The following is a 21,434-nucleotide window of genomic DNA, read 5'->3' on the forward strand; positions in this document are numbered from 1 at the left end:
TTATTGATTATATTCTCTATGCTGTACTTTATATCTGCATGACTATTTCGTAACTACCAATTTGCATTTCTTAATCCTTTCCTCTTTTGCACCTAGGCCCCCAATCCCCTTTCCAGCTGGCAACCATCAAAATGTTCTCCGTATCTATGAGTTTCTGTTTTGTTTCTTTCATCAATGCACATGTCTCTTTGAAGTAGTGTTTTTGGGTTTCTCTGGCTAGATACCCAGAAGTGGGTTACTGGGTCCTTCTTTGTCTCGTTACAGCCTTTGATTTAAAATCTATTTTGTCTGGGATAAGTATTGCTACTCCAGCTTTTTTGTTTCCATTTTCATGAAATATCTTTTTCCAATTCTTTTACTTTCAGTCTGTGTGTCTTTCAATCTGAATTGAGTCTCTTGTAGGCAGCATATGTATGGGTCTTGTTTTCTTATTGATTCAGCCACCCTATCTTTTGACTGGCATTTAATCCATTTAGATTGAAAGTAATTGTTGATAGATATGTAGTTATTGCCATTTTATTATTCATATTTTTGATCTTCCTCAACTTAAAGGAGTTCCTCTAAGATGTCTTGTAATTCTGGTTTGGTGGTGATGAACTCTTTTAATTTTTTCTTGTTAGGGGAGCTCTTTATTTTTCCTTTGATTATAAATGATAGCTTTGCTGGATAGAGTAATCTCAATTGTAGGTCCTTGTTTTTCATCACTTTGAATATTTCCTGCCAATCTCATTGGCCTGCAAAGTTTCTGTTGAAAAATCAGCTGACAGTTTTATGGGAACTCCCTTGTAAGTAACTAACTTCTTTTCTCTTGCTGCTTTTAAAATTCTTTGTCTTTATCAATTGACGTTTTCATTATGATGGGTCTTGGTGTGGGCTTCTATAGGTTCATCGTGTTTGAGATTCTCTGGGCTTCCCGGGCTTGTATATTTATTTCCTTAGCCAGGTGAGGGAAGCTTTTCATCTTTATTTCTTCAAATAGGTTTTCAATCCCTTCTGGTACCCCTATGATACAAATGTTATTATGCTTGATGTTGTTCCAGAGGTCCCGTAAACTATCCTCATACTTTTGGGATCCTTTTTTTTTTCTGTTCTAATTGGAGGTTTTCTGCTACCTTATCTTCTAAATTGCTGATTTGATACTCTGCTTCATCTTAACTACTGTTGATTCTCTCTAATGTATCCTTCATTTCAGTTATTGTATTCTTCATTCTGATTGGTTCTTTTTATGTTTTCTATCTCCATTTTTGTGTTTCCTATCTCTTTGTTGAAGTTCTCTCTGAGATCACTGAACAGTCTTATAACCAGTGTTTTGAACTCTGTGTCTGCTACATTGCTTGTCTCTGTTTTGTTCAGTTATTTTTCTGAAGCTTTGTTCTGTTCTTTAATTTAAGACATGTATTTTTTTTTTTTGTCTTTCCATTTTGGCTGCCTCCTGGTTTGTTTCTATTTATTAGGTAGGGCTGCTATGTCTCTTGGTTTTAGTAGAGTGGCCTTATGTCATAGGAGTCCTGTGGGTACCAGTGGCGCAGTCTCCCTGATCACCTGGCTGGGTGCTCCAGGTGTGTCCCTTGTGTGGGTTGTGTGTGCCCCCCTGTTGTAGCTGAGCCTTGGTTGCTGTTTGCACATCACTGTGAAGGGTTGACTTAAGGCTGATTGGTTGTGGGGACTGGCTGCGACTACAGAGGAGAAGCTGTTGGGCAGGAGCTGACTCTACAGAGCAGGGTTCATTGTCCTGGGAGGTGACCAGGTGGGCCTCTGAAATAGGAAATCAGGTGTGCCGGCCTTGGGGCTTCCTGAGAGGGGGCCCACCTCAGGCCAAGATCAGCTGCAGCCTGTCATTACCCAGGGCCACCTAGCTTGAGCCACAAAGAAATCTGCAGATTGTCACAACTTGCACTGGGCTTGAAGATGCCTTGAGAGGCCAAGCCACGAACCACTGAGGCCAACTGCCACTGGTGCCAGGCTTGGGGCTGCTCATCAAGAGGTACAGGGCACACTGAGGCCAGATGCTGCTTGTTTTGGGTTTGTGAACCTTTGAGATATTTTAGGAAAGTCCACAGCATGAGCCCAAACAGGCTATTTGTATGGAAAAGCTACTGGAAACAGCTTGGGTGGGCCTGAAAGTTGGATGGGGCAGGGTCTCAGGCAATCACCAGGGCAGGGAGACCATTCTTGTCTAGGCTGATGGAGACTCAGATATGGACTGCTCTGCACATGGGGGGGGGGGGAGGGTTCAACAAAGAAACAGTGGATTCTGCTAGCACTTTTGTCCGGGAAAAAGGTTCCCCTCTAGCCTTTGCCCTGAAGCCAGACAATTTGTTCCTTCCTGTAAGTACCTGGCGCCTTTCAAGCTTCTGCCCCAGCACTGGAGCTCAGAGGACGTGAGTCTGTCAGCAAATAAATCCCTTTGCAGGCCCTTTAAGAGGAGCACGTGGGACTCTAGCTGCCTTCCATTTCACCCAGCCACCATCTCCACTGGTTGTCATAGCCAGAAGTTCTGGGGATTCTTTTCCTGGCACCAGAACCCTGGGCTGGGGAGCCTGGTGTGGGGCTGGGACCCCTCACTCCTCTTGGGGGGTGCCTTCACAGCCAAGATTTCCCTTCTGATTTATAATCACCACATGTGGGTGTGAGACTAGCCCATTTTGCATCTCTGCCCCTTTTACAACTCTCCATGTGGTCTCTTCTGTATGTCCTTAGTTGTGTGATTTCTTTTCAGCTCGATTTCAGGCAATTCTCAATGATAGTTATTCTGTAGTTTAGTTATAATTTTGATGTGGTCATGAGAGAAAATAAGCATAGCGTTTACCTACTCTTCCATCTTGACTGGAAATTGATACATCTTTTACATTGGTGGGTGCAGGACATTTAATATTGAACAACTACAACAAATAGAGACTGTATGTGGGAAACAAGATAACAATGAAAAGTTTTAGTGTTGTTGTGCTCTGTTGCCAGTGGATCTGTTTCTGACGGGTCTGGAAAAGAAAATTACTCTGAGATTTTGAACGTATGTTATTCTAGATGCCCAAGAACAATGGATAGGTCTCCCTTCAGTTAAAGATTAACTTTTTACTAAGGAAGCTATTGGCCTGTGCTGTGACCACTCACCATGATCTACCCAGGTAGGAATTAATGTTCAGAGTGTCTTGTGTGGTTACTTTTGGTCATTGAGCTTGTCAAGCCTGCCATGTATCCCTCTTTTTGTTTATATACTGTTGAGAAATTTACTTGCTCAAGATCAGGCCATAAGTGGCATACATCTGAATGGAAACTCAGATTTGTCTGATTTGGTGTTGCTTTCAACAGGATAGTATACTAAATCTTTTAGCCCCTGGAGACAGGCCTATGCAAACAGAAAGGTCCCTGTACTGGAGACTGGGCACAGTTTCTGTTTGCGGAGGTTTGTGACTATTCCCACCCTCATGCCATTTTGGGTACAGTGCTTGACAAAATCAGACATTCTGGGCATTGCTTTTCCCGCTTTGCCACTTACTAGTGTGAGACCTTGGGCAAGTAACTCAATCTTTTTTGGCCTAATTTTCAATTTTGTAAAATAGGAAGAATAAAAGTGCCTGCATCAAAGGATTATTGTGAAGTTTGAATGAACTAGTGTGTGTGAAGCCCTTAGCACAGTGGTTGGCGTAATGTCAGCATTCCCTAAATGCTAGATATAGGATTATAATTCTAGTTAATTAGTGATTTATTCGACAACATTGAGGGCCTAGTGAGCTCCAGACATAAGAATATAGCAGGAACAAATTAGACAAAGTTCTTGCACTCATAGATCTTATGTTTACAAAATTATGATAATTTTTATATGAACTATTGTAGTATCTACCTTTCTTGCATAAATTACATTATACACTACTATTTTTCTACAACTTTTTCCCCCCAGTTTCCAATTAGAGATCTTTTAGGTCTATCTCCTTGTCAGTGGTTCTCAAGGTGGGAGTGATTGTGCCCCAGGGGACAGTTGACAATGTCTGGAGACAATTTAGGTTGTGACAGCTGCGAGGTGCTATTGGCGTCTGGTGGGTAGAGGTCAGGGGTACTGCTAAGCAGCCTGCAATGTACAGAACAGCCTTCATGACAGATTATTTGGCTCAAAATGTCAATAGTGCCCAGGTTGAGAAACCCGGGTCTGTGTCTGGATGTATATCTGTATCTCTTTTAAACTTTAACTTGTTACTAGAAGGATATGCAAAAGGTATAACTTTATTCATTTTTATAAGTGATTTCATCTTACTCTGGATCTCTATTTCCTGTTAATGCCTTAAACAACAACAACAAAAATATCAAAACAAACCTTAAAATTTCCAGTGAAAGATAATCCTGTCTTCTCTGGTTTAAGTCTGTTTCAGTTTAACTTGGTTACTTTCTAGCAAATTTTCAAGCATTTTAAGCTCAAAGTCCGGCCTCTCCCTTCTTGAAGTTTCTTTCCTTTCCCCCAACTCGTGTCTGGGTGCAGGGAAAGCTCATGACCTTGGGAGGAACCCAAGGAAGGAGCTGGTCTGTGGCTATGCTCTGGACCTCGTCCTCTGTTTTTGCTAATCCCCTGATGGTCATGGCTGCTGGGACTACCTGTGACTTTTAGATACTAGGCACAGCCAGGGTCTGGGGGGGCCCTCACCCACATTGATCATCCCCAAAATTTGACTTGGCCCTACCTTGATTTCTGCTGGGGCTTCCGGGTTTCAGTAACTCCCATCAAATACTGTTATCTGAGGCTGCCCACCCCCCAAGCCTAGATTCTGGGGTCACCTTGCCACTTTTCTTAGTAGCCCCTCAGGGAGCTGCACCATACTCTTAAAGATCTCTACTTGTTAAAAAAAAAAAAATAAAACCCTAAGTCCTGAGGGTTGAGTTAACTGGTCACCTCTTCCCTTCCCTGCCTCTGTAGTTTATTAGCATTATTGGACTAAACAAGGCACTCCCTTGTTTCTTTATTTACTTAACCTCCTTTATCTCCACTCTCCACCCACATTCTCCTTTCTCCTTAATAAGCAGCCTTTCTGATAAGTTTCACCCATATCTGTTGAAAGGGTTCTTGTGTATTTATTTATAGGAGATATATATTGTATATGTACCTCCTGTAGGGATGTTATTCTGCGCTTTCTTTCTTTCTTTTTTTCCTCTTGAAATGTTTTATGTGATTTGACCTTGATGCTTTTCTGTGGCTAATTTTTATGTGAAAGTAGTTTTCCTGAACTCTTCAAAGAAACAAGGGCCTGGGAAGTATTTTACACTCCATAGAGCCTCTTCCTCTGTTGTGGTTGGGAAGTCTTCACAAATCCAGCAGCCTGCCTCTTGGGACAGCTAGGCTTTGGTCCCCTCCCACACATGGATCTGGACCTTCTTCTTCTTCTTGTTGCCCCTGCCTTGCTCAATTTAGATTTCATTCCCAACGGTAAAGGTGGCCCTGGAGGGTCTTGCCATGGGCTTCTCATACTCACCAAGGGTTGGGGAGGGCACATCCCTCCTTCATTTCAGCTGCTTTTCTCACGTTGGCCTTCTGCCTTCCAGCGAATTCCTGTTCACTGCTCTCAGGTCCATTGGTCACCCTTGTTTCTTCTTCCTCCTGTGTACACACTTGATACCCTGGAGGTCTCATACTAATCGTTTGTTCCCACCACAATTTGTATTTGGGGTTCATGGGGATACCTTGGCACCTAGTGTTGTTGTAAACATAGTCTGCGCACTATTGGTTTTCCTCTTTAGTTGCTCAGCTTGTTTTCATTGGGGAATTTGGAAAGATTGATAAATGCTGCTGCCGATCCTAGAATCTAGCCTTCCTACCCTGTACTTATGTACAGGTGCATGAAAGGTGAGGCGCTCTAAGTGTCACTGGTGTTTCTTACTGTATCTCACTGAACACTCTGCTATGAGACCCATGCTCTGTGTACTTCTGGTCTATTCTTTCAAATTGCTGCACAGTGCTCCCTGGGGTGTAGCCGCCTAATTTTGCCCATCCACTCCCTGAGTCATGGACCTCCAGTTTGCCTCCAACTCATCACCACACAAATTAATCTAAGAATCAATTAACTTCCTTGCATTGGACTCTTACGGGCCTGCATGAGGATTTCTTTATAATGTATCTCAGGATTGGGACTGAGTCAGAGGATACACATGCACAGAATTTGACTAGTGGTGCCAATGGCTCTCCAGAAGGCTGATCCGGACTCTTCTCAGCAGCCAGACATGAGGGCTGCTCCACCTCCATGTTTCAAATCCCACACGAGATCATGGTGGAGCTCCTGGATCCCCTCCATGCTTCACAGGAACTCAGAGGCTGGAAGCCACCATCTTCAGACTGGTCTCTCTCGAAAGCCATGCCATTTCTGCCTGGCTGTGGCTACATGATGCAGGTGCAGAGCACCTGCTAATTCTCCACAAACATTGGGGTACAGGACTCCTCTACTTTCAGCTACCTTCTCAATCTCTCTGGCTATGGGGTACAGAAGAGTACGTGAGGGCATTCCCTTCCATCCTTCCCCTCGACCCCAGCCCCAGCCCAGGAAAAGCTCTTTCTTGTCTGGCAGGGATAGATAGATCCTCCTAGGATCTATCCTATATCCCTCTAGAGTAGGTCTATAAAACTCTGTGTTCAAACCTCTGACTATTACTCTGAATAGACAGAGAGTTTCTAGAATGTGAAAATCCCTGTGTACTTCTTTGCCAGTCCTGGCTTGTAAGACTACTCTCTAGCTCAGTGAGTCTCAAATCTCGCTGCGTATTAGAATTACATGAGAAGATTTTAAATATTACTGATGCTTGGTGTACCCAAAATGATTGAAACCAGACTCTTTCAGAGTACGCCAGTGCTTAGAGTCATGCGATAGAGACTCAAAACAGCCACCTTTGACAGTTAAAGCTCATTAGTGACCATTTATTTCTTGGTGATAATCTCTTAGTCCCCCAAAGACATTGACCAATCTTGAATGAATGTCATAGCAGTGATATGTGGGGAGCTGTAGCACAATAATATTAAAATGTTTTAAAATATTAAACATTGAATATATTCAGCATATGTGAATATGTATGTGAAGGGCGTAAAGAAAGCTTAGGAAGTGAAAACACTACCAATCCTTGAAAGGCCCTGTGTGCTTCTCACCATTGTAGCCCTCTCCTTCCACCAGATATGATCCCTATCCTGAATATTTTGTCCATCATTTCTTTGCTTTATTTATTGTTTATATATTAATCTCCAAATACTATAGTGTTTAGCTTTGTGGGCTTTTCAATTTAATATAAATGGAACCATAGTGTATTTATTTTTCAGTTATTAGCTTGTTTCATGCTTCATTGAAAAAATTTTTTTCTCATTGTGTTTTTTCACCTCTGTTGTGGTTATACCACTCTCAATGCCTATCTTTTAGAGGTTTATTTAGATGATATAACATGCATAATTAATATTCTAAAGTTCATATATATATATGTATATATATATATATATACATATATATATAAAGATATATATATATCTTTACCATCTTCCTAAATGAATAGGATTTTTTAACTCCAGTCATCTTTTTTTTTTTTAATTAATTTTATTGGGGTGACAATTGTTAGTAAATTTACATAGATTTCAGGTGTACAATTCTGTATTACATCGTCTATAAATCCCATTGCGTGTTCACCACCCAGAGTCAGTTCTCCTTCCATCACCATATATTTGATCCCCTTTACCCTCATCACCCACCCCCCACCCCCTTACCCTCTGGTAACCACTAAATTATTGTCTGTGTCTATGAGTTTTTGTTTCTCATTTGTTTGTCTTGTTCTTTTTGGTTTATATACCACATATCAGTGAAATCATAGGGTTCTCTGCTTTTTCTGTCTGACTTATTTCACTTAGCATTATTCTCTCGAGATCCATCCATGTTGTCACAAATGCTCCTATATCATCTTTCCTTAACGCCGAATAGTATTCCATTGTGTATATGTACCACAACTTCTTTATCCATTCATCTATCGAAGGACATTTTGGTTGTTTCCATGTCTTGGCCACCGTAAACAAAGCTGCAATGAACATTGGCGTACACGTGTCTCTATAGAGAAATGCTTTTATATTTTTGGGGTAGATACCCAGGAGAGCGATTGCTGGGTCATATGGTAATTCTATTCGTAATTTCTTGAGGAACCTCCACACTGCCTTCCATAGCGGCTGCACCAGTCTGCATTCCCACCAACAGTGTATGAGAGTTCCTTTTTCTCCACAGCCTCTCCAACACTTGTTACTATTTGTCTTGTTGATGAAAGCCATTCTGACTGGGGTGAGGTGATATCTCATTGTGGTTTTCATTTGCATTTCTCTGATGATTAGTGATGTTGAGCATTTTTTCATATGTCTATTTGCCATTTGTATATCCTCTTTGGAGAAATGTCTCTTCAGGTCCTCTGTCCATTTTTCAATTGGGTTGTTTGTTTTTTTGTTGTTGAGTTTCATGAGTTCCTTGTATATTTTGGATATTAGCCCCTTATCAGAGGAACCGTTTGCGAAAATCTTCTCCCATTCAGTTGGTTGCCTCATTATTTTGTCAATAGTTTCTTTTGCTGTGCAGAAGCTTTTCAGTTTCATATAATCCCATTTGTTTATTTTAGTTTTTACTTCCATTGCCTTTGGAGTCAAATTCATAAAATGCTCTTTGAACCCAAGGTCCATAAGTTTAGTACCTATGTTTTCTTCAATGCAGTTTATTGTGTCAGGTCTTATGCTTAAGTCTTTGATCCATTTGGAATTAATTTTGGTACATGGTGACAGATAGCAGTCCAGTTTCATTCTTTTGCACGTAGCTATCCAATTCTGCCAGCACCATTTATTGAAGAGGCTGTCTTTTCTCCATTGTATGTTTTTAGCTTCTTTGTCAAAAATTATCTGTCCATATTTATGTGGTTTTATTTCTGGGTTCTCAATTCTATTCCATTGGTCTATGTGTCTGTTTTTCCGCCAATACCAAGCTGTTTTGATTATTGTAGCCCTGTAGTACAAGGAAAAATCAGGGAGTGTGATACCTCCAGTATTGTTCTTTTTTTTTAATATTGCTTTGGCTATTCGGGGTCTTTTGTGGTTCCAAACAAATCTGATGATTTTTTGTTCTATTTCTTTAAAAAATGCCATTGGGATTTTAATGAGGATTGCATTAAATCTGTATATGGCTTTGGGTAATATGGCCATTTTAACTATGTTGATTCTTCCAATCCATGAGCACGGAATGTCTTTCCATTTCTTTGTGTCTTCTTCAATTTCTTTCAAAAATGTCTTAGAGTTTTCAGCATATAAATCCTTCACATCCTTGGTTAAGTTTATTCCTAGGTATTTTATTCTTTTTGCTGCAATTGCAAAAGGAATTGTTTTTTCTATCACTTTTTCTGAGATTTCATTGTTGGTATATAAGAAAGCAATGGACTTTTGTACGTTGATTTTGTAGCCAGCAACTTTACTGTATTCATTGATTGTTTCTAATAGCTTTTTGGTGGAGTCTTTAGGGTTTTCTATATATAGCATCATGTCATCTGCAAAGAGTGACAATTTAACTTCTTCATTCCCAATTTGGATGCCTTTTATTTCTTTCTCTTGCCTGATAGCTCTGGCGAGGACTTCCAACACTATGTTGAAAAGCAGAGGTGATAGGGGACAACCTTGTCGTGTTCCTGAACGTAGAGCAAAGGGCTTCAGCTTTTCACCATTAATTATGAGATTAGCTGAGGGCTTGTCGTATATGGCCTTTATTATGTTGAGGTATTTTCCTTCTATACCAATTTTAGTAAGTGTTTTAATCATAAATGGATGTTGTATCTTATCAAATGCTTTTTCTGCATGAATTGATAGAATCATATGATTTTTGTCCTTTATTTTGTTTATGTGATGTATCACATTGATGGATTTGCGAATGTTGAACCATCCTTGTGCCCCGGGGATGAACCCCACTTGGTCGTGATGAATAATCTTTTTAATGCATTGTTGTATTCGATTTGCTAGAATTTTGTTTAGGATTTTAGCATCTGTATTCATCAGAGATATAGGTCTGTAGTTTTCTTTTTTTGTGTTGTCCTTACCAGGTTTTGGTATCAGGGTAATGTTGGCCTCATAAAATGAGTTAGGGAGTACTGACTCTTCTTCAATTTTTTGGAAGAGTTTGAGCAGGATTGGTATTAGATCCTCTTTGAAGGTTTGGTAGAATTCACTGGTGAAGCCATTTGGTCCAGGACTTTTGATTTTGGGAAGGTTTTTGATGACTGATTCAATTTCGTTACTGGTGATCGGCCTGTTAAGATTTTCCAGTTCTTCATGATTCAGCCTTGGAAGGCTATATGTTTCTAAGAACTTGTCCATTTCTTCTAAGTTATTAAATTTGGTGGCATATAGTCCTTCATAGTATTCTTGGATAATCCTTTGTATTTCTGTGGTGTCCGTGATAACTTCCCCTTTTTCATTTCTGATTTTGTTAATTAGTGTCTTCTCTCTTTTTATCTTAGTGAGTCTAGCCAAGGGTTTGTCGATTTTGTTAATCTTTTCAAAGAACCAGCTTTTTGTCACATTAATTTTTTCTATTGTCTTTTTGTTCTCTATTTCATTTAGTTCTGCTCTGATTTTTGTTATTTCCTTTCTTCTGCTGACCTTGGGTTTCGCTTGTTCTTCTTTTTCTAGTTTTTTAAGGTGTAACATGAGGTTATTTATTTGGGATTTTTCTTGTTTCTTGAGATAGGCCTGTAATGATATAAATTTCCCTCTTAAAACTGCTTTCGCGGCATCCCCAAAATTTTGGTAGGATGTATTTTCATTGTCATTTGTTTCTATGTATCTTTTGAGCTCTCCTCTAATTTCTTCTTTGACCCAGTCGTTCTTTAAAAGTATGTTGTTTAATCTCCATGTATTTGTGTTTTTTCCTGCTTTCTTTTTGCAGTTGATATCCAATTTCAAAGCTTTGTGATCAGAGAATATGCTTGGTATGATTTCAATCTTCTTAAATTTGCTCTGGCTGATTTTGTGTCCCAATATATGGTCTATCCTTGAGAATGTTCCATGTACACTAGAAAAGAATGTATAGTCTGATGTTTTAGGATGAAGTGCTCTATATATGTCAATTATGTCCAATTCATCTAATGTGTCATTTAGGGCTGCAATTTCGTTATTTATCTTCTGTTTGGATGATCTATCCATAGCTGTCAATGATGTATTTAAGTCCCCTAGTATAATTGTGTTTTGGTCAATTTCTCCCTTTAGTTCTGTTAGTAGTTGCTTGGTATATTTCGGTGCTCCCTGATTGGGGGCATAAATATTGATGACTGTTATGTCTTCTTGTTGTATAGTCCCCTTTACCATTATGAAATGTCCATCTTTGTCTCTTGTTATCTTTTTCACCCTGAAGTCTGTTTCATCGGAAATCATTATGGCTACACCTGATTTTCTCTGGGTACCATTTGCTTGGAGTGTCAATTTCCACCCTTTCACTTTGAGTCTACGTTTGTCCTTGTAGCTGAGATGTGTCTCTTGTAGGCAGCATATGGTTGGGTTTAGTTTTTTGATCCAATCTGCTACTCTGTGTCTCTTTATTGGTGAGTTCAGTCCATTTACATTTAGGGTGATTATTGATATGTGAGGATTTCCTGTCATTCTGTCTTTAGTTTTCTGGTAAGGCTGTGTCTCCATTGTTTCTTTGCCTTTTTGTTGTTGTCTGTTATTTCTGTGTGGTGGTATTCTATGATGTTTCCCTCTGTTTCTTCTTTTATTACAGTATATATTTCAGATTTGGATGTTTTTTGAGTGGTTACCCTTGAGTTTATGTAAAAGAAAGTTTGATATTTAGAGTATTCTAGTTTCTTCAGTACGCTTACTTTCTCTATTCCCATATTCCAGTTCAGGCCTTTACGCTCCCCCTTTTTATGTTTCGGTTGCCACAAGTTGTCCCTGTTGATGGTGGTCTAATAGCCTCCTTTAGTATTTCTTGTAGTGCAGGTCGTGTATTAGAAAATTCCCTCAGCTTCTGGATGTCTGGAAAGGTCTTTATTACTCCTTCATATCTAAAAGAGATCTTTGCTGGATATATTATTCTTGGCTCATGATTTCTCTCTTTCAATAGTTTGAATATTTGGTTCCATTCCCTCCTAGCTTGTAGAGTTTCTGCTGAAAAATCTGATGATAATCTAATGGGCTTTCATTGTAAGTTACTGTCTTCTTTTCCCTGGCTGCCTTGAGGATTCTTTCTTTGTCATTGATTTTAGACAGCTTCAATACAATGTGCCTTGGTGAAGGCCTGTTGGGATTGAGGTAATTAGGTGTTCTATTTGCTTCTTGGATTCGAGGATCCAGTTCTGTCCACAAGTTTGGGAAGTTCTCATCGACGATTTGTTTGAATATATTCTCTGTTCCCTTCCCTCTTTCTTCTCCTTCTGGTATGCCCATTATTCTTATATTGCTCTTTCTGATGGAGTCAGAAAGTTCTTGTAGAGTTCTTTCATTTCTTTTAAGTCTCAAGTCTCTTTCTTCTTCCCTCTGTGTAAATTCCAGGTTCCTATCTTCGATGTCACTGATTCTTTCCTCCATCTGGTCAACTCTACTACCTAAGCTGGATATTTTATTGTTAATTTCTTCTATTGAGTTCTTAATCTCCAGAAATTCTATTTGGTTCTTTTTCAAGATTTCAATCTCTTTTGTAAAATGCTCATGGTGTTCTTTGATTGTGTTTCTGAGTTCATTAAACTGCCTTTCTGTGTTTTCTTGCATCTCGTTCAGTTTTTTCAGAATTGCGATCTTGAATTCTCTGTCATTTAAATCACAAAGGTCCATATCTCTAAGTTCCTTTTCTGGAGACTTTTCACTTTCTTTCTGAGCTATCTTGTTGCCTTGGTTATTCATGGCAATCACTGATTTACTATTTCTCTTCCTAGACATCTACAGGAGTGTCTTCTGCAACAGGTTGATAGGTATGCGAAGAGCTTTTGGAGTTCCAAAGCTCTTTCTGCAGCAGATTCAGAGCCCGTTTGTTTCAGCAGTTCTGTTTACTCCTGCAGGGATCCGCCCAGATAGGTGGGGCTAGGGGCGGGGTGAGTTGTGAGAGGTGGCCCAGAGCAATGGCGGCGACCACTACCACAGCCAGTCCTGCTTCCACAGCTCCCTCCCCTTTGCCGGAACTAGTTGAGCTGCGAATCTGTGTCTGCAGTCCACAGTTCTCAGAGCAGCAAATATTCTGTCCTTTGATCCGACACTGCAACTTTATCGCTTCTAGCACCGGGGCAGGTGGGGGCGGGGCGAGCTCTGGGAGGGTAGGGAGGGGGCGGCTAGTCTCGTGCCTAAGGCTTCCGTTCTCCGCTCGGCAGTGAGGGCTTAAACCACCGATTTCAGCCCTCTTCCCTCAGTCTTTGCTGCTGGGAGCGTTGGGTTCAGCGGTTTTGTATGCTGCCCCCTCAGCCCTGTGGGCCGTAAGCGGAGCCCTAGCAGTCCGAGTCCTTCCCTCTCCTGCAGCTGCGGAAGATCCGGGAGCAGCGGGCTCCGAGCACTGAGCTAGGTCTGTGTCCTGCGCCCGCGCGGCTCCGTCTCCGCACTTCTCCTCTCCCTCCTCCCCCGCTCGCGCGATTCACCCACCTGGAGGTGAATTCAGTAGTCGGCCTCTTCGTCTTGCCTGTCTGCTGTGCAGGGAGTCCTTTGTGGAGTTATTGTTGTCCGATTCGTTGTAAATTCCAGGGGAGCGTTACAGAGGCTCACCTCACGCCGCCATTTTTTTTTCCAAGCTTCATCTTTTTCTTGATAAGATGTTGTCCTGTGTTATGGTTCTACTTTTGTAAACCCTCAAATTATTCATTATTATTATTTTGTAGGTCAATATATATGTTTTTAAGTTAACCTATAGTATCTATGTTCATCATTCCTTCTAGCATCTCAGGTTCTCTGTCCAGGATCATATTTCATCTACCTAGAAGTGCGTCCTTTAGAATTTCCTTAATCGTCAACTCTGAACATTTTTTCTGAAGATGTCTTTATTTTGCCTTTCTCCTTGAAAGGGTTTTATTAAGCACTGTTATTTTCTCTAGGCACATTGAAAATATTATCTCATTGTCCTCTGGCTTCAGTTGTTGCAACTGAGATGTCAACCATTAGTCTAATTGTTTCTTCTTTGTAGGTAAACTGACTTTTCTGTCTGGTTGGCAAAATGAGACATTGAGTAGCTTTGTGCAGTTACACTTTTACGCGTCTGTGATTAATTCTCGCCATTCACTCTTTAAGTACTCCTTCCTCTCCATTCTCTTCTTCTCAGTGAGATTCAGATTATACGTGTGTTAGACCTTTCATCGTCCATGTCTTTTAACCGCCTGAGACTAAGATTAAACTTCTCTTATGCTACGTTTATATAAATGTCCCATGGATGTATCATTTTTTGTCCTCACTGTTTCACTCATCGTATCTCTTCTTCTCTCCTTTGCCCGCATCAGCACTCCTTGCTGCTCACACAGAGTCTACCCAGCTTTCAAGGTCCTCTTCACACCCCCTTCGTTGTCTGTACAAAGCTCGTCCTGACTTATAGAGGCCTCCTCTGTCTCCTCCTTCTTGTGTCTTTCACAGCACTTACTGTCCTCTGCATGAGATAATGTGGTATAGAGCAAAGAGCACTGAACTTGGAGTCTGAGGACCTGAGTTCAAATTCTGACTCTACCACTTACTAGCTCTGTGAACTTGGGTAAGTCACTTCTCTTGCTGACCCTCAGTGTCTTCAGTTATGAGTTGTTAGCAAGACTAATGAGATGGTGCCCAGTGCTGGCTCTGGCATAAATCTTCTACTGTGGCCCTCACTGTGTCCTTTTGCCTCTCTACCTCAAAATGGAGGCCATTTCTGGCAGCCTGGTGGCTTGGGGGCTGGATTTCAATGCTATAACTGTGGAAATATAGCTGCGAAGCAATCCTTAGAACAGGAAGCCCTCATTGAGTTGAAATCCTTGGCTTATATGCCTTCAATTTATACCCTTTGAATCCATTTTCTATCCTTGAACATTCGCATATTCTTCTATTTAGGAAACATCAGTAGCTCCTGATGGCCATCAGAATTAAATCTATAATTATTTTCATGGTATGGAGAGTACTTTGGGGCCTGACCCCTGCCTACCTCTATGCCTCATGCCACTGCCCAGCTGCTACTTTAGCCCTCCCTCCAGCCACAAAAAACCATGTGCTAATTCCTTTTGCAAACTGACCTTCTTGTCTTGCCCATTTGTTCTAACGTTTCTGTTCTCAGTCTGTCACTTCCATCCCTGAGCTCCAGAGCTGCGTGGGCACCTTCCTTAGGTGTGACCACAGCAGCTGAGGCCATACCCCATGTGGCCTTTATTACAACTGGTTACAGTGAGCCCTTTTTTAAAAAAAAATATGCCAATCTTTATTTCTGTCCAGAGTCAGAGCTTTTGGAAGGCAGCAACTATTTCTCATTCAGTGCCGACTTTCAGATGCCCAGCATGGGGCCTGGCTCCCAAAGAGTGCTTAATAAATGTTTCTTAAAGGGAAGAAAGAAAAAAGGAAGAAATAAAGGAAGGAGAGAAACTATAGGAAAAACTACATTTCCCATTGTAAGGAGTGAGAAATGGCTTAGAAAGAGTCTGTAGTTACATTCTCCAGTCATCATTCTAGAACGACAGCCCTGGACGATATTCTGGTAAGGCCATGCCTCAGCCAACACTGCTCATTAGCGGAATTAGAAAGTTTTCATGGTTCCAACATGTGGTCTCTTCCCAGCCAGAAGGGGTGACATGAGGCCTTCTCCTCTCTCTTTAGCCAGGAGATTATAGAGTGTTTAGAAGGGGCAGATGGGACGGGGTGGGGTATGATTAGTGCTATGTTCCCAGAATACTTGGCTTAGAGGCTATCCAGGGGGAGAGAGAGGGAAGGGGAGGGCAGAGTGAATAGGGAAGGAAAACATAACAGCTTCTTGCAAGCTTCCTATATGTCCCACAGCCATGAATCAATTCTCTTGGGGGCTGGGTTTTCTGTGAAATGGTCTTTGCCATCCTGAACTGTGAGAATGCATCATCTTTGGTCTTGGGCCAAATAGCAATTTTGATTTCTAGGTAAGTTTCAAAGAGGGGGCAGAATACATGGATGCTTACTCTGGAGACACTTAGGAATGGCGCAGGCTGGGGCCCAGGGACAGTCCCATTCAGAGGAAGCCACCCTCAGCAGCCTGTGTTTGAGAGGACCGTGTATGCAGGGTGTGGGTAACATAGCCTGGAGGTACTGTGACCTTTACTGCTACCAGAGGTAGCACCTACCACTCGCACGTGTGTGCAATGCTTAGTATAGCCAATGCAGACGACTTACATTGTGTTAGACGTTATGTTCTCAGGCACTGTGATGAGCACATTCATGCATTAATTTAATGAATTCTCAAACAACCTTTTGATGTAGGTGTATTATCAGTACCTCTTAAGAAATGAGGACATTGAACTGACTTTCAGAGGGATTTATGTACCCTGCCCAAGGCCACCTACTGATCAAGTCTCTGAGCTGTGATTTTAGTCCATGCACTTGATCTCTGCTCCAAACAAGCCCCACGACATCCCAGGCACTTAGGGTACAAAGATAAGGTTTTGGTGTCCATTTGGGTCTTAAGGAAGCAGCAGTGCAAGAGATTTATTGGAGTAAATGCCTGTGAAGGATAAAGGGGAAATAGAGCAGAGGAAGGTGGGAGAGTCTTCAGATGGGCTGGAGGTCTGACACCTGTGAAGGGAGAGAGGGAAGGAAGGATGGTTGGGAGGAAGAACCTGGTACTGGAGTGCAGCTCAGCGAAAATCTCTGTCAGGCTGATGAGAAGACCCTGGGCAAGGGCTGCTTACTAGAGGAGCCCCACATTGGGTAGGAATGGTGGCTCTCATGCCCCGTGCTCAGTCATAGAACCTGCTGGGCTCTGAGTCAGGGGGTACTCAGTCTAGAACTCCCTGCACTGGAAGCAGCCAGACGAGAGCAGTGGATCCTGAAGGTGCAGCAGCTGGAGGCTGTTCGCTCCCCACACTCCTCCGTGCAGTGGGGGGGTCTCTCTTGAATGGAGGCCTGAGCAGCACGCGCTTGCATGGCTGCCACAGGCTCCATCCTTGAGCTGTTCACAGCCAGTTTACTAATATACTGTAGAGTTTGGGCAGGACGCTATGAAAGCCCCAAGGTGGGATATCCTCTGTAGCCTCCTGGGATAAAAACCATTTTCTGGTAGGGTTGAGCGGGTTGTACACTGAAGAAAGGGACCCTGCCAAGACGGCTAGTTAGGGGCGGGGGAGGGAGTAACATGCAGAAATGTGAGCTTTGCCAATTTGGCTCAGAGAGGCACCCTTTTCTAGTTCAACCACTCAGAGGGACATCTTTTTCTAACTTGCACAGAGGTGGAGTATAGGCAACTAGCAGCCTGTGATTCCCGGGAGAAAAGAGGAATCCTTCAGTGAGCATTCAGGGCCAGCTGAGACAAAGGGGGCTGGGAATGAGGGTGGGGCTTCTGCACAGGGAGGCTTGTGGAGAGCAGGTGGTAAGGGTGCATGAGGTGAGCCTAGACAGGTGGGTGGGGCGGGGCGGGGCGGGTGCCATCATTCTTAAGGCAGACTCTGCCGGAGGTCAGTGGGAGCCCATTCGAGGGATTTAGATGGTGGAAAGACATGACGTTGTCATTTTGGTGTTACTGGTCACTTTTAGCTACTAAAAAATCGAGTCACATTGAAATTTGATTGTTTAGTCTCCCACCCAATGTAACACTCAACTTCTCTCCCACTCCCAGTCTAGGCCGGGCTTCAGCTTGAGGTGCATGGGGTGGGGACGGGGTGACATCTTCTGGTCCTTCTTCCTCCCACCCCTACTCTCATCTCCCCACCCCAGCCACCTTTAAGGTCTCGGTCCTCTGGTGATGAGGCAGGGAGGTGGGTGAGGGACAGTGCTGAATCTTTTGACAGATGCCTGATGTGCCCTTTCGTCCTCTCTTGTCTGTCACGGTCTGTCTGGCTGAAGCCACTATGGCCCTCCAGCGGGCACCTCCAGGGGGCATCCTGCCTCCTACATGTGTGATTCTTCATGTGTGCTGTCGCGGGAGGGCTCCCCTTTCCTTCCTTCCCTCTCTCTGCCTATGTAAGTTTTCTCCTTATGTATTATAGCCTGGATGGGGCGGGGTTGGCTGCCTTGATTGTCCCGTGGTAAGTCCTGGTCAAGGAGGAAAGAGATGCTTCCAACTGTGCTGGCTGTCTTTAAAAGGGGCACAAGTGACAGAACAGTTGCCTCTGTCTTCCGCTTTGGGCACAAGGAAAGTCCTATTGTGCCTCCTGTTAAGGGGAGGAACTAGAGGGGAATGTTCCTGGAGGTAGTTGGGGAGGGGCATGGGGGATGCAGCGGGGGTGGGCTCCCTTGTGTGTGGTGCCTTTCCAAGTCATGGGGATGAGCAGCCCAGCTTCCTTCTATCCCTCTGTTACCTCACTGGCTGTAAATAATCCCACTGGATGTATGTAGAGGGTAAACAAGTGAGTGTGTTAAAGGACAACTTGTTGCAATTCACCTCTCCCCCTAAAAGAACAGATGATAACAGTAGCCAGCTTTACCACAGCTCTTCTCAGTTTACGAAATGATTTTCAATTCTTTATCTGAGTTGAGAGTTGTACCGTACCTTTGAAGTGAATGGGTTAAGATTACCATTGGAAAAGTTGAATGCTTGGCTGGAGGCCACATAGCCAGGTCAGGGCAGAGCTGGGCAGGTCGTCTGAGTCATCTGACTATGCCCATCTTCCCACTGCCCTGGCCTCCAGAGCCCATCCACTAAACGTACACTGCCCAGGTGAGGGTGGTACCCTAAACTCCTTTGCGGGAGTGCCACTGACATAAACCACTCCAAGGTCAGACCTGAAACCACATTGTGTAGGATTGCAGAACCTGAGAAAGTTTTGTTCTTTGAGCTCAGGTGAAGCTTAGTTATGTGCCTTTATTAAGAAACTGTCTGCCTAGTGTCCACAGGTAGACAGAGGAAGTCTTGTTACTTCTTAAGTGGAAATGCTGTTTTCAGGTGCTCCTTTATGGGTACCAGAGAGATACTGAGGCAGGAATCGTAAGTCACCCTGGTCTTGTCGTTAAAGCAAGTCTCTTACGGCTCTCCACAGGGCAATGCTTGTTGACTTCTATTTGTAATCGATAAATGCTAGAATTCCAGCTCATTCCTATTTCTTACCCAATTAATTACTCAATTAATCCAAATTAGTGTGGCTTAATTTAGAGGAAACATGCTAAATTCAAGTCCTAGTAGAAACTCTGCCCCCAGGCTCACAGCTGGTTGCTTTGGGCCAAGATGGCCTCTCAGTGGACTGAGGCAAATGCTGGATGGCCCCTTAGATCCCACCTTTCCTTGGACAGAGGCTGAGGGGCAGGAATGAGTATGGATGGGGGTGAGTGGGGGCAGGGATGAGCGGGGATGGCAGTGAGTGGGGGCAGGGGCATGGGGAAAGAGTTGCAGAACCTTCTGCAACTGACATTTATTTTTTCTTTTTGAAACCAGGAATTATTAGCCGAGAAGATGCAGAAGACCTCCTTGAGAACATGACCGAGGGAGCATTTCTAGTCCGGGTCAGTGAGAAAATCTGGGGTTATACCCTCTCTTACCGTCTGCAGAAAGGGTTCAAGCACTTTCTTGTGGATGCCTCCGGAGATTTTTACAGCTTCCTGGGAGTGGACCCCAATCGCCATGCAACACTTACCGATCTCATTGATTTCCACAAGGTATCACTCTTAGAGGTGCTAGTTGGGGAGTGAAACTGGTATTAGAGAAACTTGAGCTCCAAAGGGAGAGCCAGGCTGCTGGCATTCTAAAAGGTGGGGGTGGAGAGTGAGCAGGTGGCCCTAGGAGGTCCTTAGGATAACAGGATGTGGAACATTGGAGTAAAAGAGACAGAGGTTGTGTAGATCTAGTCTTCTCTCTGGCTTACCCTCTGACCCATGCGGACACCTCTAGCCCTGGTCCCCAGCCCTCCTCTCACCTCGAATACCTGAGTATTTCCTACTGTCAGCACTTAGAGACTGATTGACCAGTCTTCTGTCCAAGCCCATGTCTCACCTCCAACTCATCCTGGATGTCCCTCCTGAGGACATTCTGGGAAGGCTTCTGGCAGCTTCATAGAGTAAGCTAAAGCCTAGCAAGCAACCTCGTGGTTAGAGGAGCTTCCCTCATGGCTAACTCTGTCTCTTGTTCCAACTACAGCTTTACCACTTAGTACATGTGTGACGTTGGACAGGTTCCATAGTCTCACTGAGCTTACTTTCCTACCGGGCCAATGGATGTAAATACTGCCTGGCTCAGATCCTATGAGCATTAAATGAGAGGACGTGTATAACAGTAACTGTATAGGACGTGTATAACAGTATAACAGTACCTGTAAAGTGGTTTGGAAGGTCTCGATTCCCAGAACTCTTTGTTATTTGTTCCCTTGCCATGGACCTCACATTGAGAAAGATGTTGCCTTCTAAATAATATAGGTAGAAAGAGGCAATTTCTATATTAATGTGGCTGTTGGTAGGAGTAGTAAGTGGGAGAAAGACAAAGTAGGACTCAGTGACCTGGAAGGACGGGGCTCCAGGATTCTGAAAGACAGCTCGAGGGTCCACCATCTGTCTGAGCTTTGCAGGTGTAGAAAGTTCCACAGAATTACTTGACTGTCTCACTGGGCTTTTGCTATAATAGGGACTCTTGGATTTTTCTTCATGGATGTCTCCAGGGCTCTACGGACCGTTAGCTCTTAATCGGATCTTATAAGTAATGTACACAGAAAATCACCCATTTACAAATACCCAGACACTGGGAGAAGCGGACTGCTCAGAAAGCTAGATGAACCAAGTTCAAGGCAGATTTCTCCTTGTGCGGGGAAGAGCTTTCTAACAACTATAGGAAAGAGAAAGGGAGGGGACATGTGGGTATTAGCACCTTCTCTGTGTCAGACTCTGTGCCTGTTGCTCTTACGTCCAGGTTTTCATTCAATCTTCACTATAGCTCCGTGAGGGTGGCAGATCAGTCCCATTTCACAGATCAGGAAAGGGAGCTTAGTGCTCACTTCGGCAGCACATATACTAAAAAATAGGAAAGGGAGCTTGTGTAACTTGTCTAAGTGTTCATGGCTGGTCCAGGAGTTAAGCCTCAGGCTGTGTGCCTCTAAGGCTTGTGCTTTTTCCCTAAACCACATTGTTTGCTTTCCCTGTCCTAGATAAGCTGCTGTGAGCAGTGATGAGCTCCCTGTCCCAGGAAGTATCCAAGCAAAGGGTAAATGTACATCTCTCAGAGATGCTGTGACACACATTCCTGCATAGAAAGGCTAGACCAGATGTCTTTGAAGGTCTTTACTCTCTCCCAAATCTAAGGGGTTTGAGATTGCCAGTTTCGTTTCTAACACTAAAGAGAGAGCTCATCCATGCCCATGTGGACGGAGATCTGGTGGCCAGTTTTATAAGT

General features: G+C 43.1%; 1 protein-coding gene across 3 annotated transcripts in view; it reads left to right on the plus strand.

Annotated features, from left to right (window-relative positions):
• The window catches only part of SH2D4B (SH2 domain containing 4B), a gene marked incomplete at its 5' end in the record, with an annotated part of 105,006 nt that overhangs the window by 77,886 nt on the left and 5,686 nt on the right, over window positions 1–21,434 (plus strand). For 2 of the 3 annotated variants that reach the window (XM_081074106.1, XM_081074105.1), the window contains one exon: window positions 19,494–19,714. The exons of the other annotated variant lie outside the window; for it this stretch is intronic. In XM_081074106.1, the coding sequence (XP_080930232.1) occupies window positions 19,494–19,714 (221 nt within the window). The remainder of the gene's footprint in view (window positions 1–19,493; window positions 19,715–21,434) is intronic. 3 annotated transcript variants of the gene reach the window in all.

The sequence above is a fragment of the Rhinolophus hipposideros genome, assembly GCF_964194185.1.
Source record: "Rhinolophus hipposideros genome assembly, chromosome: 15".
Lineage (NCBI taxonomy): Eukaryota > Metazoa > Chordata > Mammalia > Chiroptera > Rhinolophidae > Rhinolophus > Rhinolophus hipposideros.